Source organism: Lepidochelys olivacea, assembly GCF_965140295.1.
Source record: "Lepidochelys olivacea isolate rLepOli2 genome assembly, chromosome: 8".
Lineage (NCBI taxonomy): Eukaryota > Metazoa > Chordata > Testudines > Cheloniidae > Lepidochelys > Lepidochelys olivacea.
The window spans coordinates 104818842-104835692 of NC_140418.1; the positions used below are offsets into that span (position 1 = coordinate 104818842).

Sequence of the window (16851 nt, forward strand, 5' to 3'; positions counted from 1 at the left end):
ACCTCTTTGGGTTACTCTACGTGGGAATTTGTAAATGTGTTTTAAGGAGTTAGCTAACGTGACTGTAAATTGTAGTGCAGACAAGGAACAAACATTTCTGCTAGCTGGATTTAGCAGTATAATTAAAGCAAGCACTGTAATTGCTGAGGTTTTATCTGTAACATTTTAACTAGGGCTGTCAATTAATCGCAGTTAACTGGCGATTAACTCAAAAAAATTAATGGCGATTAATCACACAGTAGAATACCAATTGAAATTTATTAAATATTTTTGGATGTTTTTCTACATTTTCAATATTGATTTCAATTACAACTCAGAATACAAAGTACACAGCGCTCACTTTATATTATTATTTTTGATTACAAATATATGCACTGTAAAAATGATAAACAAAAGAAATTGTATTTTTCAATTCACCTCATACAAGTACTGAAGTTCAATCTCTTTATCATGAAAGTGTAATTTACAAATGCAGATTTTTTTTTTTTGGTTACATAACTGCACTCAAAAACAAAACAATGTAAAACCCTAGAGCCTACAAGTCCACTCAGTTCTACATCTTATTCTGCCAATCACTAAGGGTATGTCTACACTATGATATTAAGTTGAATATATAGAAGTCAGTTTTGTAGAAAGCGTTTTTATACAATCGATTGTGTGTGTCCCCACACAAATGCTGTAAGTGCATGTAGTCGGCGGAGTGTGTCCACAGTACCGAGGCAACCGTCGACTTCCGGAGCGTTGCACTGTGCGTAGCTATCCCACAGTTCCCACGGTCTCCGCTGCCCATTTGAATTCTGGGTAGAAATCCCAATGCCTGATGGGGCTAAAACATTGTCGCAGGTGGTTCTGGGTACATATCGTCAGGCCCCCCTTCCCTCCCTCCTTCTGTGAAAGCAAGGGCAGACAATTGGGAAACCCAGTTTCTCCGCTTGCTTGCTGTGAGCTATGTACAACCTCATCATCATCTTCCTCGTCCCCAAAACCTGCTTCCGTGTTGCCTCCATCTCCATTGAAGGAGTCAAACAACATGGCTGGGGTAGTGGTGGCTGAACCCCCTAAAATGGCATGCAGCTCATCATACAAGCGGCATGTTTTGGGCTCTGACCCAGAGTGGCCATTCGCCTCTCTGGTTTTCTGGTAGGCTTATCTCAGCACCTTAAGTTTCATGCGGCACTGCTTCAGGTCCCTGTTATGGCCTCTGTCCTTCATGGCCTGGGAGATTTTGAAAAATGTTTTGGCATTTCGAAAACTGGAACGGAGTTCTGATAGCACGATTCCTCTCCCCATACAGCGATCAGATCCCGTACCTCCCGTTCGGTCCATGCTGGAGCTCTTTTGCGATTCTGGGACTCCATCATGGTCACCTCCGTTGATGAGCTCTGCATGGTCATCTGCAGCTTTCCACGCTGGCCAAACAGGAAATTGAAATTCAAAAGTTCGCGGGCCTTTTCCTGTCTACCTGGCCAGTGCATCTGAGTTGAGAGTGCTGTCCAGAGCAGTCACAATGGAGCACTATGGGATAGCTCCCGGAGGCCAATACCGTCTAATTGCGTCCACAGTACCCCAATTTGACCCAGCAAGGCCGATTTCAGTGCTAATCCCCTTGTCGGGGGTGGAGTAAGGAAATCGATTTTAAGAGCCCTTTAAGTCGGAAAAAGGGCTTCGTCGTGTGGACGGGTGCAGGGTTAAATCGATTTAACGCTGCTAAATTCAACCTCAACTCCTAGTGTAGACCAGGGCCAAGACAAACAAGTTTGTTTACATTGACGGGACATACTGCTGCCTGCTTTTTATTTACGTCACCTGAAAGCGAGAACAGACATTCGCATGGCACTTTTGTAGCCAGGCGTTGCAAGGTATTTACATGCCAGATACGCTAAATATTCGTATGCCCCTTCCATGCTTCAGCCAGCATTCCAGAGAACATGCTTCCATGCTGATGATGCTCATTACAAAAATAATGCATCAATTAAATTTGTGACTGTACTCCTTGGGGGAAGAATTGTATGTCTCCTGCTCTGTTTTACCTGCATCCTGCACATATTTCATGTTATAGCAGTCTTAGATGATGACCCAGCACATGTTCGTTTTAAGAACATTTTCACAACAGATTTGACAAAATGCAAAGAAGGTACCAACGTGAGATTGTTAAAGATAGCTACAGCACTCGACCCAAGGTTTAAGAATCTGAAGTGCCTGCCAAAAATCTGAGAGGGATGAGGTGTAGAGCATGCTTTCAGAAGTCTTAAAAGAGCAACACTCTGATGCGGAAACTACAGAACCCGAACCACCAAAAAAGAAAATCAGCCTTCTGCTGGTGGCATCTGACTGAGATGATAAAAATGAACATGCGTCGGTCCGCACTGCTTTGGATCATTACCGAGCAGAACCCGTCATCAGCACGGATGCACATCCTCTGGAATGGTGGTTGAAGCATGAAGGGACATATGAATCTTTAGTGCATCTGGCACATAAATATCTTGTGATGCTGTCTACAGCAGCGCCATGCAAATGCCTCTTCTCACTTTCAGGTCACATTGTAATAAGAAGCAGGCAGCACTGTCTCCTGCAAATGTAAACAACCTTGTTTGTCTGAGTGATTGGCTGACCAAGAAGTAGGGCTGAGTGGACTAGTAGGGTCTAAAATTTTACATTGTTTTATTTTTGAATGCAGGTTTTTTTACATAGTTCTACACTTGTAAGTTCAACTTTCATGATAGAGATTGCACCCCAGTACTTGTATGAGGGGAATTGAAAAATACAATGTTTTTGTTTTTTTACAGTGCAAATATTTGTAATAAAAAAATAAATATAAAGTGAGCACTGTACACTTTGTATTCTGTGTTGTAATTGAAATTAATATATTTTAAAATGTAATAAACATCCAAAAATATTTAAAATAAATGGTATTCTATTGTTGAACAGCACAACTAATCATGCAATTATTTTTTTAATTGCACAATTAATTGCGATTAATTTTTTTAATCGCTTGATAGCCCTAATTTTAACATTAAACTCAGTTGTGTGCCTAAACCAAACAGAACGTCAGTTTGATATATTCTTGGATCCAACATTTCAGAATACTTGTAGACGTTTACACAGGCCATTTAGTCCTGGAAATTCCTCTGCATGTCCCTCAGAATAGCTGCTTCACAGGCCTGATGCAACGTCCATTGAACTCTGTGACAATATTTCCACTGAATCCAATGAACTTTGGATCAAACCCCATCCAAGGGAAGATTTAACTTTGTTCAGCAGAGGGCTGCTCTGTGTCCCTGTCAGAGCTCGGAGATCACCTTTAATTTGGGGTAGTGACAAAACTGAAAACAAAATGCTTCCACTGATGATATTGTACCAGTGAGAACAGAGGCAAGAAATATTAGGTGGAAAGGGCTAGCAGATACAGCTAGTGGGACTGCTTGTATTAATATAGTGAGAATGATTTATTTGGTCATATATATATATATATATGTATGTTTAACATATTTTATATACTAGAATTCCAATATAGGCCCAATTCTGTTTTTAAATGGCAAAACTTCTACAGACCTCACTGGTACAGTTAAACCCCATAAACCTTACTTTCCCCCAAAGTCTAAACTGTTTCCTCCTCACCTCCCATGTCACAAGTGGTAAAGTACTGCTAGCTAACTAGACTATAAATTCAAGTTAAACAGTTTTTAATGATCTCTTTCTCTTGCAATGGAAGCTCAAAATGGCTTTCTAAGGACCCTTTGAAACCACCTTCCCGTAAATTGATCAAACGTTTATTACTATCACACTGCACATTTCTAAAGCACATACCACTGTAGTATCTAGACTGAAATCGCCACTTCTTCAAATTCATTCAGTTTGCAACACCAGGGATACTAAGGCTGCCTCCGTCTCTACATAACCTCATGCACGTCTTCCCTTAGTGAAACACCCAGGGAGCGGTGTAAATCTGCACAGTCATGCTGGCGCTGCAGCCATAGCATCTGTAACGGAGACAGAAGAGGAGGGGCCGGGGGAGTTTCCTTTATTCTTTCCCCCCGCGCCACCCTGCCCCGTTTCCTCGCGAGATCCGGGAGGCTATAAAGCCACAGCTGCGGAGCTTGCTTGCAGGCAGTTTAGTTAGTTTTGGGAGTCTGTCTCGGTGTGTGAGAAGTGGCGTTTGAGGAGCCTGCCTTTCCTTTATGTAAGTGTCTGTCGGTGCAAGCTTCAGTTATCTGCCCGTAGCAAAGTTTAAATTATGGTATAACATGTTTTATCTGCAGGGTAGATTTGGGTGGGTTTGTTCGTTTTTTGGGTAAACCTACCCTTGGCTCCCTCCATACAAATGAGGATTGCTTAAAAATAGACAGACTCGAGCTGTGTGGTGCTGGGCAGGCGGGAGTGGGGGTAAAAGCTTTCTGACGTTTTTTTCTTCCTAAATGGGACTTTGTAAATTAGAGGGAAACGGGGTGTGTGTGCTCTGTGCTTGGTTTGAGTTGCCTTCCTGTCGAAATGCTTGCGGATCGTCTAACTGTTCTGGGCCGCACCTGGGGTAGCAGAAGGGCAGAGCACGGGGAACTAATTTTCCTGCCAGGAACACCAAGCCTGTTAACGCTTAGGTGCTTTTATGCGTCAGGTCCCTTTTGCCTTTAAGGGGGAGGAGGGAAGAGACTTTAGCTAGAACAATCTGAAAATCTGTTGTTAGCGTGACCTCCGGGAGCTGAATAAATCTGGCTCCCTGAAACGAATGTTGTTCCTAATACGCTCCTTTTTTTCTGGGAGCAAAGCGCAGGAGCGTTAAGGGAACCAACTTTGGGATTTCTCTGGCAATCGCCATCAGCGGATTGTGATACTGGCAGCTTCTCTCCTTACAGGGAGAGCAGGGGAAACAAATGCTCTTAAGGTGGCCCTGAAATGGCATGTTGTAATCCCAATTTCTCTTGGCTGGATAGACCAATGTCCTAGCAGGCTATTAATCCTTTAATGGCAGAAGTTTAGCAAAGAAATCTGGTTTGGACTCTTTGGGTTCTAACTTTGGGGAAATCTGGTTTGGATGGAGGTTATCTCGAAGTTGGTGGGCTTGGAGGGAACCGGCCCTATCTAGTTAAGTTAAGGAAGTATGGGCTGGATGAATGCACTATAAGGTGGGTAGAAAGCTGGCTAAATTGTCGGGCTCAACGGGTAGTGATCAATGGCTCCATGTCTAGTTGGCAGCCGGTATCAAGTGGAGTGCCCCAGGGGTCGGTCCTGGGGCCAGTTTTATTCAATATCTTCATAAATGATCTGGAGGATGGTGTGGATTGCACTCTCAGCAAATTTGCGGATGATACTAAACTGGGAGGAGTGGTAGATACGCTGGAGGGGAGGGATAGGATACAGAAGGACCTAGACCAATTGGAAGATTGGGCCAAAAGGAATCTGATGAGGTTCAATAAGGATAAGTGCAGGGTCCTGCACTTAGGACGGAAGAACCCAATGCACAGCTACAGACTAGGGACCGAATGGCTAGGCAGCAGTTCTGCAGAAAAGGACCTAGGGGTGACAGTGGACGAGAAGCTGGATATGAGTCAGCAGTGTGCCCTTGTTGCCAAGAAGGCCAATGGCATTTTGGGATGTATAAGTAGGGGCATAGCGAGCAGATCGAGGGACGTGATCGTTCCCCTCTATTCGACATTGGTGAGGCCTCATCTGGAGTACTGTGTCCAGTTTTGGGCCCCACACTTCAAGAAGGATGTGGATAAATTGGAGAGAGTCCAGCGAAGGGCAACAAAAATGATTAGGGGACTGGAACACATGAGTTATGAGGAGAGGCTGAGGGAGCTGGGATTGTTTAGCCTGCAGAAGAGAAGAATGAGGGGGGATTTGATAGCTGCTTTCAACTACCTGAAAGGGGGTTCCAAAGAGGATGGCTCTAGACTGTTCTCAATGGTAGCAGATGACAGAACGAGGAGTAATGGTCTCAAGTTGCAGTGGGGGAGGTTTAGATTGGATATTAGGAAAAACTTTTTCACTAAGAGGGTGGTGAAACACTGGAATGCGTTACCTAGGGAGGTGGTAGAATCTCCTTCCTTAGAGGTTTTTAAGGTCAGGCTTGACAAAGCCCTGGCTGGGATGATTTAACTGGGAATTGGTCCTGCTTTGAGCAGGGGGTTGGACTAGATGACCTTCTGGGGTCCCTTCCAACCCTGATATTCTATGATTCTATGATTCTAGTGTCAAGACTAATGCCATGCTTGGTTTCTGTGGGCTGAGTTCCTCAGTGCGGGTGAGCTGGCTCCAGAGCAAAGTTCAGAGAGCCATGTTAAGCGAAGCTAGTTCAGTGGCCTCAGAATTGCACAACTGTGTCCTCTTACTAGGCATGGTAGAACAAAAGTTTTATTCATGTTTAACAAATTGTAAAAAGGGATAGTACAGTACCACTATTGTGACTAGTATCAGAACCTCTACTTCATTCTGGTATCACTGGGGGAGAAGGGGCTGGCAGGGATTTTTTCTGGACTCCCCTCCTACCCCGGTTCAAATAGCCTGAACTTGTTGTCTTTACTTGTGGCACCTTAGAGACTAACCAATTTATTTGAGCATAAGCTTTCGTGAGCTACAGCTCACTTCATTGGATGCATACTGTGGAAAGTGTAGAAGATCTTTTTATACACACAAAGCATGAAAAAATGGGTATTTACCACTACAAAAGGTTTTCTCTCCCCCCACCCCACTCTCCTGCTGGTAATAGCTTATCTAAAGTGATCGCTCTCCTTACAATGTGTATGATGATCAAGGTGGACCATTTCCAGCACATTTAACTTTGCATTAATGTTATCATTTAATTGAAATGTTTAACATTTCCATCATACACATTGTAAGGAGAGTGATCACTTTAGATAAGCTATTACCAGCAGGAGAGTGGGGTGTGGGGAGAGACCCATTTTTTCATGCTTTGTGTGTACAAAAATCTTCTACTCTCTCCACAGCATGCATCCGATGAAGTGAGCTGTAGCTCACGAAAGCTTATGCTCAAATAAATTGGTTAGTCTCTAAGGTGCCACAAGTACTCCTTTTTCTTTTTGCGAATACAGACTAACACGGCTGTTATTCTGAAACTTGTTGTCTTTAGAGGATGCTGCAGGACCCAATTGTTTCAGCTAACCTTTGAAGCTACAGGGGGACTTGAAGATTAACTATGAGCTGATTAAACTGTATTTGATGCCATTTTAAATCACTGACAGGGTGCTCAGAGCAAAGGTCAGCTGCTTTTAATCCTTTATAAATTGAAAGGAAATAACACAATATTGAGCATTGGGTGTCTTCACCATGTTGTGTTCAGGAAATGCTGTCAAATTTAGCTAGAGTATGCCAGATAGTTTTCTGTGGTTAGTTGCCATGTGCTGTGATAATACTAGACTGTGGCAGAGACTCCAAACAAGGTAGAAACTATGCTGTGGGGAATCATAATGCAGTTTTCTCACTTGAGTATTAATTCTTGGCAACAACGTTGCCTAACAAATTTCATACAAAACTTGCCATTTTCTTAAAGATATAGTCTAACATAACTTTACTGAAACTAAAGCAGTTTGCTTTTGTGCATAGAGCTTTAAATATGTTTTCCCTTACACAGGCATGAAGCTCTTAAAAGCATCAAAACAAAATGCATCTGATGTCTAACTTCTGAAATAACTGGAGTCTGACCATTCTGCAACACAGCCATCTCCCTTAGACTGAACAAAAGAAATGTTGTTGTCCTTACACAATCTTAAATAACCTCTAAGAAGTATAAATGCTCTGTAGTGTTGAGAAAGCACTCCTAATCACAAACTTGCTAATTCAGCACTACAATAAAATAATTGATTTGGTAAAACTGGTACAAATAGCTTAAGTCTGAATTAACAGTCATAGTAACACTGAAATACATCGTGTTGTAAAATGATTGAGTTCCTAAATTTTCCAGTAGTTTTGGGGGGGTTTTACACACACAGCTCCCTTTTCACTAACAAATAAAATGGAAGCTTTTAACCTTACACTATAACAACCTTTGATATACTCTAACTGGAGGAAGGACATAGTCTTCCTAGGCATACTGGCAATGCTTATTTGTTATCAAACCAATAGCATGGTGGAATGGTCAAGGTCTTGAACTGCATGTATCTATTCTGAACATGGAACAGACAGAGGCTTCCTTGTGTGGGTTGGATCTGTTAACTCTGAGTCATGCTGCATACTAGCACAACTGCAGAAGGCCAGCTTCTTTTCAGATCTTGAATTTTGTAGTGAGATGCTGAGTGAACTCAAAGTTAATATGCTAACTTTGTGCATGATACATTTTAAATTACTTAAGGCAGAGGGCAGAAGAGGAACAACTCTAGTCCATGGAATCTTATTAAGGTTGTATGAACTCAGTTTGGTAGTGTCTCAAGTAGTTTGGTCTTAGATATGTGGATTGCATTTGTCTCCTCTTCCTAAAGTGTGTGTGTGTGACTACTTGTAATGTCAGTAGTCAATACTGACGTCTTTTTTAAGATCCTACTTAGTGTAGCTATGTGATACCTAGGCACCAGAGGCTTTGGCAAACTAAACTTACTCGCTGAACTTGTGGTCAATATTAATGACAGAAGTTTCCAGTCTAAAAAAACCACTGGATTATTATGGCAAAACTGCATGTTGCTCCTTGGGTTGACAATGCTACATTTCAGAAAAGCTACATTGTCTAACATGTCTCTAATATTCTAGCCCATATCAAGATGTCTGCAGGAAATGCATTTATTGGGAAACCAGCCCCCAGCTTCAAAGCCACAGCTGTGATGCCTGATGGGCAGTTCAAAGACATCACCCTCTCTGACTATAAAGGTAAGTCTAAAAGTATACAGTTGCACTTGTGGAAGAGAGAAGTAGGGAATCTACATGTGTACCGCATTTCATTTCTGGTGACTTGGATTGATTCAAAAGTCCGAGTTGGTGATCATCCTTTCTTAGAATGTAACTTGTGCAGTGATTTGATTGAGAAGTCAGAGCTGGCATGGTAGGGTTATTACAAGTCTTCACTTGCAAAGCTGTGTGAGGAATCTGGCAGTATTTGCCCATGTTCTGCTTGGTGGGTAGCAAATGTGAATCCTAAACTTTAATGAGAGCTTAATTTACTCTAAAATGTATTGGATCAGACCTGTTTGGCTTGCTTATCACTCCAGACAAGGAGCTGATGCAACATCTCAAATATTATGTGGCACAGTCCATTTTTTTTTTTTTTTGTTTTTCAAATGGAACTAATGTAATGCTTTCCCATCTTCATTAGCTAGCTGGAAGCAGTATTCTTCTATAGCACTAGAAAACTGGCTGCCTTGGGGAAAAATAGAGCAAGACTTTTTTAAAAAAAAAAATCATAAAAGACTTCAGTCCTCCTTGGTCTCTAATAACAATGCACCAAGAATATTAATGATATAGTACATCCTACAGTGGAATTGAACATTTTGTAGCCAACAAATATACAGTTTCTGTATGGAAGCGAGTAGTATAACTAAAGCCGATGACCTCCTGTTCTAAAGACGAAACAGCCCTGACCTAGTTGTTAAGTGGAATACATCGGGTCTTTGTGTGTGTTTGTGCTTTTGAGACTACTGTAACTACCTAAGGCAGTCTAACTTGCCCAAAGGACTAATTTGTGGTTTTTTTTATTTTTCCCTAGGAAAATATGTTGTTTTCTTCTTCTATCCCCTTGACTTCACCTTTGTTTGTCCAACTGAGATTATTGCGTTCAGTGACAGGGCTGATGAGTTTAAGAAACTCAACTGTCAAGTAATTGGAGCTTCTGTTGACTCTCACTTCTGTCACCTTGCCTGGTAAGCATCCATCTTTAACGCTTGTGACTTATGCTAGTTTGTCTACAGAGTATACTTAAAAAAAAAAAACTCTTAACTTTTCTGCTGTATTCAAATCTACATCGAGACTAGCAAGCAGCAATTGTATAACAGAATTGTCTTGTTGTGATCAATACCAATTAATAGAGGTGGCATCTGACCTAAGAATATTGCTTAATTACTGCAATTGCCACCTTTCCCCAAGACATTAATGATGCAGTTAATTGCAATATTAATTCTGCAAAAAGGTATAGGTATTCCAGCACAGGTACACTGTACTCCTGTAGTTTCCTGAACTGCTGTGTCCTCTCCTTCCTGACATACTCCTCTTCCTCGTCAGGATCAATACTCCTAAGAAGCAGGGTGGATTGGGTAACATGAACATTCCACTGGTTTCTGATACAAAACGCACCATTGCTAAAGAGTACGGCGTATTAAAAGAAGATGAAGGTATTGCATACAGGTAAGGCTGCTGGCAGGCTATCCTCATGACTGCTGTGATCCACAGATTACTTCAAATAGAAGTAAAAAAAACTTCTAGAGTGTCTTTACCAAAAAAAACTGCTAAAACTCGCATGTACTTGGGAGATCTTGCAAGCTAAAGTTCATTTAGCTTACTTGCTTCCCTGCACTCAAACTAAAATTCTCTAAGCTTTCTCAAACATGCCATGTTTGGCTGCCAAAGGCACTTGCTCATACCTTGGTTTCTCTAGCTGAAAGTTGCCTTCCTTTTCCTAACCCATGTCGCTATTGGACAGCATACTAGCTAGTTGCCACTCTTCACTCAAAATTGCTGTTTCCATAGTGACACACTGTGTAGTCTGCAAAGCACAGATTTGCAATGAACCATATAAATGTAAATGCTAGCTTAATTAAAGAAATATCAAGCTGGGGGTGTGAGCTTCCTGTATATGCCTGCCTCATGACTGCTATTTTAGTCTAAGGAAGTGAACATCTCGTAACACCTTTCTGAATATTGATTTCAGATCTGACAGGTCTGGAAGACCACCGGATCTTTTGTGGCCTGCCATTCAGAGCTTAACTTCAGCGGCCTCACCTCGAGACTAGAGTTTATCTACTGCAACCAAATACCTACTAATTTCAATATAGTTTTGAAAGGAGGTTCAGCTATGGCTTCATTTGGTCTCTGACATGAGTGTTCCTTTCATCCATGTTGTCAAGGTTCCTTCCCCACCCTGAACTGTAGGGTACAGATGTGGGGACCTGCATGAAAACCTCCTAAGCTTACTTTTACCAGCTTAGGTTAAAACTTCCCCAAGGTACAAACTATTTTATCTTTTGCCCATGGACTTCTGCTTTTGCTACTTTTGGTTTTACTACCAAACATCTAACCGGTTTTATTTTATTTGGAAAGAGCTTGTTTGGAAACATCTTCCCCGCAAAGTCCTCACCAAAACCTTGCACCCCCCTTGGTGATAAAAATCCTCACCAATTTGCATAGGTGACCACCGACCCAAACCCTTGGATCTTAAGAACAATGAAAAAGCAATCAGGTTCTTAGAAGAATTTTAATAGAAGAAAAAGTAAAAAGAATCACCTCTGTAAAATCAGGATGGTAAATACCTTGCGGGGTAATTAGATTCAAAACATAGAGAATCCCTCTAGGCAAAACCTTAAGTTACAAAAAGACACAAAGACAGGAATATCCATTCCATTCAGCACAGCTTATTTTCTCAGCCATTTAAAGAAAACAGAATCTAAGGCATATCTAGCTAGATTACTTACTAAGTTCTAAGACTCCATTCCTGTTCTGTCCCCAGCCAAAGCATCACACTGACCCTTTGTTTTTCCCCCCCTCCAGCTTTGAAAGTATCTTGTCTCATCATTGGTCATTTTAGTCAGGTGTCAGCGAGGTTATCCTAGCTTCTTAACCCTTTACAGGTGAAAGGGTTTTTCCTCTGGCCAGGAGGGATTTTAAAGGTGTTTACCCTTCCCTTGATATTTGACACATGTGAAAGGAGCTTTCCTGTCCTTGCCTCTGCTACCTTCCTCCTCTGTTCTATTCTTTTTTTCTGTTGATCCTTATGCATGGAAGGCTCTCCTCCTGGGTATATTTCCTATTGCAATGGGAGTTGTAAATGGTCTCCAGATGAAAATTTGTTCTCCTGTCACCTCTAGCTTATGTTGAGGATAGGCCTGCAATGTAGTATTGTGGGACAAACACTTGTTTCAATATTTTACATACAAGGGATATATTGTTGTGCAGCCTGACTTTCTTTGCAAAGTTCAGTAACTTAGTATCACACTAAAAAACAAACCCATGCAGTAGCTTGTTGTACTGCCACATTAGAGTATACTTGCAGAACTGAAGGCATAATCTTTCTTTCAAAGTCTGTTCTTTGTTTTGACTTTTGTGTTCAAAATTTTTGTGCTTTTCTGCAGAGGCCTGTTCATTATTGATGATAAGGGAATCTTGCGTCAAATTACCATCAATGATCTCCCTGTTGGCCGCTCAGTTGATGAAACTCTCAGATTAGTCCAGGCTTTCCAGTTCACAGATAAACATGGAGAAGGTAAGCTCTTGCATTAGTTTGCCTGAAGTATTTAAAAGTACCCCTTTTCCTCTTGTAAAGGGAAATAATCTTATCAACTGGAAAAGCAATGCCACATAGCCAGGGCCTTTGTAAACTCAAGGCACTTGCATGTTTTGGCATAAAGCTTATGCAGAAACTTACTTAGTTGGAGGTGACCTCAAAATGCACCCAAAAACAAAGAAACCTTGTCTTAGAGATTTTTCTCATTCATCTGTAAAAATGCAACATAATGCTGTTCTACCCCTATTTTAGTTAATCTATTAAGCATTACTTCATGTAATGTACAAACATCACTTAAAAATATGACTGATTCTGGTAATGGGCACTTACTCAGTAACATCAAGCTATGTAAGCAGGTAGCAGTTGCTTGATCTAGTTCAATGGCTTATACGCTCCACCATTTGAAGAACAAATGTACACCTAACCAGTGGCTATACTCGTGCCCTCCAGGGATGGACTAGATGCAACTGAAAAGATTTATGGATGAAAAGTACTATGCAAGACTTGGGTAATATTACAGTGGCTCCCTAGTAAATTCCTGGGCAGGCTGCATCTCTCCCCGGGCTTAATAAAGCATCCTATGGGAAGGCTTGGGCAGACAGGCATGGCAGCTCTCCATGCTTTGGCTTCTCACCTTTCCCTGTAGTCATGGGGCAAGTCAAATTAGGAAGGGCAGAAGAGCAACTGGCTAGCAGCTCAGGGCTCCCTCTTGCATTCTGTCCATAAGTTCTGTGGTGCTGGAGGTTGGAATCTGTTACACTGAAACAAACCTATTAAAGAACTTCTAATGAGAACTTGCTATTCTGGTAGCTAACACTGAAATAGTCTTGAATCAGCGCAATTATTTCTAACCAAACATTGGCTCACTGCTTAATCCACTTTTAATTACGGACAGAATTGGTAGTTTAAGTAACACTTTCTGTTACAAGACTGTCTTAAGTTGCTTAGAATTGCTGAACTTCAACTACCCATTCGGCGTTTTCATTCCAGGTGTCTCCCTCAGGCTGGATCTTTTTTCGTAGAAACCATTCTCCTAAATGGGTCAGAGACCAAAACTAGGGGAAAATACTGTTGTTGCCCATAGTAACTTCTTCCAGCCATTTTGTTAAGCACTAGTGCTTCCATGCTTTTGGGCAGACTCAATTTGCCAGTGTTCCTGCCCTGATTTAAGGGATGTGCTGTCTTTCCACTAGGCCAAATTTGAGTGGATTACTCTCCAAATTAGAAGCCTCTGACAAATCAGTTGGCACAGGCTCCAAGCTTATTGTTGAAGTCTCCAAAGATTATGCATGTACTGGGCACGTGCCATTGCAGCACTGTCTTTTATGTGCTGACCAGGCTGGGTGTATGCCCTCTCCAGAGACTGAGCAATACTTTACCTGCACTTGCTCCTCCTAGTTGCTGTTGGCCATTGGTGCCAGGCACCAGAACTGAGCAGGGAGACTGTCCTGTGTACTCAATTGTCCCCTGGTGGTGCCGAGGCAGTGAAGAAAGAAGCAGCCTGGCTAGGAGTTGGAGGTGGGGGAGGACAGGAACAGATGGGGACAGGGACAAACTGGGGGCAGAAGGATTTAAAGCCACTAGAGTATGTTTCCCCTCTAGGATTCCTGAGTCTGCAAATAGCTATAAAAGCATTCAGAAGCTGGGGAAATACCAGAATTAAAATTGTCTATAGCTTCCTTGGGCACTGATAACTGAAGCACAAAATACAAGTAAAACAGAATCAAGTGTTAAGGTGAATGGCAGTGACAATTACTTATTGCTGTAATCATTGTATATTTTCAGTCTTATGAATTGCTGGCATGCTCTGTTCTCTTGTAAAAACATATCTTACAGAAACTTCTACAAGCAGTTAATACAACTTCTCTTTCAGTTTGCCCAGCTGGTTGGAAACCTGGGAGTGAAACCATCAAACCTGATGTTCAGAAAAGCAAAGAATTCTTTTCCAAGCAGAAGTAAACTTGCTGCCTGTGCTCTACTGTTAGTCTGAGGATACTAGTCTGCCTTCAGGAAAAGAACAAGTGTCAAGTATTTTTTGAATTTTCTGACTATTTAAAGATTGTATACTGTGAGTCAAGAGAAGTCTTGTCTGTAGGTGTCAACCATCCTTTTTACTAGTCTTACTGACAATACCTTGATATAGAATCCTAATGATCAATACTTGTGCATCATGCCCTGTTGACGTCAATGACCAGTGCAGTGTAAGTGGTTGGGTCAGTGTTGCATGTAGAACAGCTGTCTGACATTTTGTAACTATTAAACTCCTGAAAACTAAAACAGTGTTGTTTCTCTACGGATTCCAGCAGTGACTTACGGTAGGTCTACCCTATGGAATAAGGTCGAATTTATAGAAGTTGGTTTTTAGAAATCGGTTTAATATATTCAAGTGTGTCCTCACAGAAAATGCTCTAAGTGCATTAACTCGGCGGAGTGCTTCCACAGTACCAAGGCTAGAGTAGACTTCCAGACCGTTGCACTGTGGGTAGCTATCCCACAGTTCCTGCAGTCTCTGCTGCCCATTGGAATTCTGGGTTGAGATCCCAATGCCTGATGGGGCTAAAACATTGTCGCGGGTGGTTCTGGGTACATATCGTCAGGCCCCCGTTCCCTCCCTCCCTCCCTCTGTGAAAGCAAGGGCAGACAATCGTTTCGCACCTTTTTTCTGTGCGGACGCCATACCAACGCAAGCATGGAGGCCGCTCAGCTCACTTTGGCAATTAGGAGCACATTAAACACCACACGCATTATCCAGCAGTATATGCAGCACCAGAACCTGGCAGAGGGATACCGGGCAAGGAGACGACGTCAGCGCAGTCATGTGAGTGATCAGGACATGGACACAGATTTCTCTCAAAGCATGGGCCCTGCCAATGCATGCATCATGGTGCTAATGGGGCAGGTTCATGCTGTGGAACGCCGATTCTGGGCTTGGGAAACAAGCACAGACTGGTGAGATTGCATAGTGTTGCAGGTCTGGGATGATTCCCAGTGGCTGCAAAACTTTTGCATGCATAAGGGCACTTTCATGAAACTTTGACTTGCTTTCCCCTGCCCTGAACATGAATACCAAGATGAGAGCAGCCCTCACGGTTGAGAAGCGAGTGGCGATAGCCCTGTGGAAGCTTGCAACTCCAGACAGCTACCGGTCAGTTGGGAATCAATTTGGAGTGGACAAATCTACTGTTGGGGCTGCTGTGATGCAAGTAGCCTACGCAATCAAAGATCTGCTTATATCAAGGGTAGTGACCCTGGGAAATGTGCAGGTCATAGTGGATGGCTTTGCTGCAAGGGGATTCCTTAACTGTGGTGGGGCCATAGACGGAACCCATATCCCTATCCTGGCACCGGAGCAGCAAGCCGCCGAGTACATAAACCGCAAGGGGTACTTTTCGATAGTGCTGCAAGCTCTGGTGGATCACAAGGGACGTTTCACCAACATCAACGTGGGATGGCCGGGAAAGGTACATGACATTTGCATCTTCAGGAACTCTGGTCTGTTTCAAAAGCTGCAGGAAGGGACTTGATTCCCAGACCAGAAAATAACTGTTGTGGATGTTGAAATGCCTATATGTATCCTTAATGCCATGGCTCATGAAGCTGTACACAGGCAGCTTGGACAGTAGTCAGGAGCTGTTCAACTACAGGCTGAGCAAGTGCAGAATGTTGGTAGAATGTGCATTTGGTCGTTTAAAAGCGCACTGGTGCAGTTTACTGACTCGCTTAGACCTCAGCAAAACCAATATTCCCACTGTTATTACTGCTTGCTGTGTGCTCCACAATATCTGTGAGAGTAAGGGGGAGATGTTTATGGTGGGGTGGGAGGTTGAGGCAAATCGCCTGGCTGCTGGTTACACGCAGCCAGACACCAGGGCGGTTAGAAGAGCACAGGAGGGTGTGGTACACATCAGAGAAGCTTTGAAAACCAGTTTCATGACTGGCCAGGCTACGGTGTGAAAGTTGTTTGTTTCTCTTTGAAACCCCCCCACCCCTTGGTTCACTCTACTTCCCTGTAAACTAACCACCCTCCCCTCCTCCCTTCAATCACTGCTTGCAGAGGCAATAAAGTCATTGTTGCTTCACATTCATGCATTCTTTATTCATTCATCACACAAATAGGGGGATGACTACCAAGGTAGCCTAGGAGGGGTGATGGAGGAGGGAAGGAAAAGTTTACAACTTTAAAATTTATTGAATGCCAGCCTTCTTTTTTTGGGCAATCCTCTGTGGCAGAGTGGCTGGTTGGCCAGTAGCCCCCACCATGTTCTTGGGCATCTGGGTGTGGAGGCTATGGAACTTGGGGAGGAGGGCGGTTGGTTACACAGGGGCTGTAGTGGCAGTCTGTGCTCCAGCTGCCTTTGCTGCAGCTCAACCATACACTGGAGCATACTGGTTTGGTCCTCCAGCAGCCTCAGCATTGAATTCTGCCTCCTCTCATCATGCTGCCACCACATTTGAGCTTCAGCCCTCTCTCAACCCGC

General features: G+C 42.8%; 2 protein-coding genes across 2 annotated transcripts in view; one reads left to right on the forward strand and one right to left on the reverse strand.

The window, feature by feature from the left end:
- Positions 1-3948, reverse strand: part of AKR1A1 (aldo-keto reductase family 1 member A1) — a 43978-nt gene extending 40030 nt beyond the window's left edge. Inside the window, exon 1 of the mRNA XM_084636881.1 lies at positions 3808-3948. The gene's annotated coding sequence lies outside the window, so the exon portion shown is untranslated. The remainder of the gene's footprint in view (positions 1-3807) is intronic.
- Positions 3949-4048: 100 nt separating this feature from the next.
- Positions 4049-14650, forward strand: PRDX1 (peroxiredoxin 1). The gene is made up of 6 exons (XM_084636882.1): positions 4049-4180; positions 8698-8814; positions 9647-9800; positions 10159-10281; positions 12222-12352; positions 14247-14650. Exons 2-6 carry the CDS (start codon positions 8709-8711, stop codon positions 14330-14332), a joined length of 600 nt encoding a protein of 199 aa, XP_084493008.1. The 5' UTR covers positions 4049-4180; positions 8698-8708; the 3' UTR covers positions 14333-14650.
- Positions 14651-16851: the final 2201 nt, after the last annotated feature.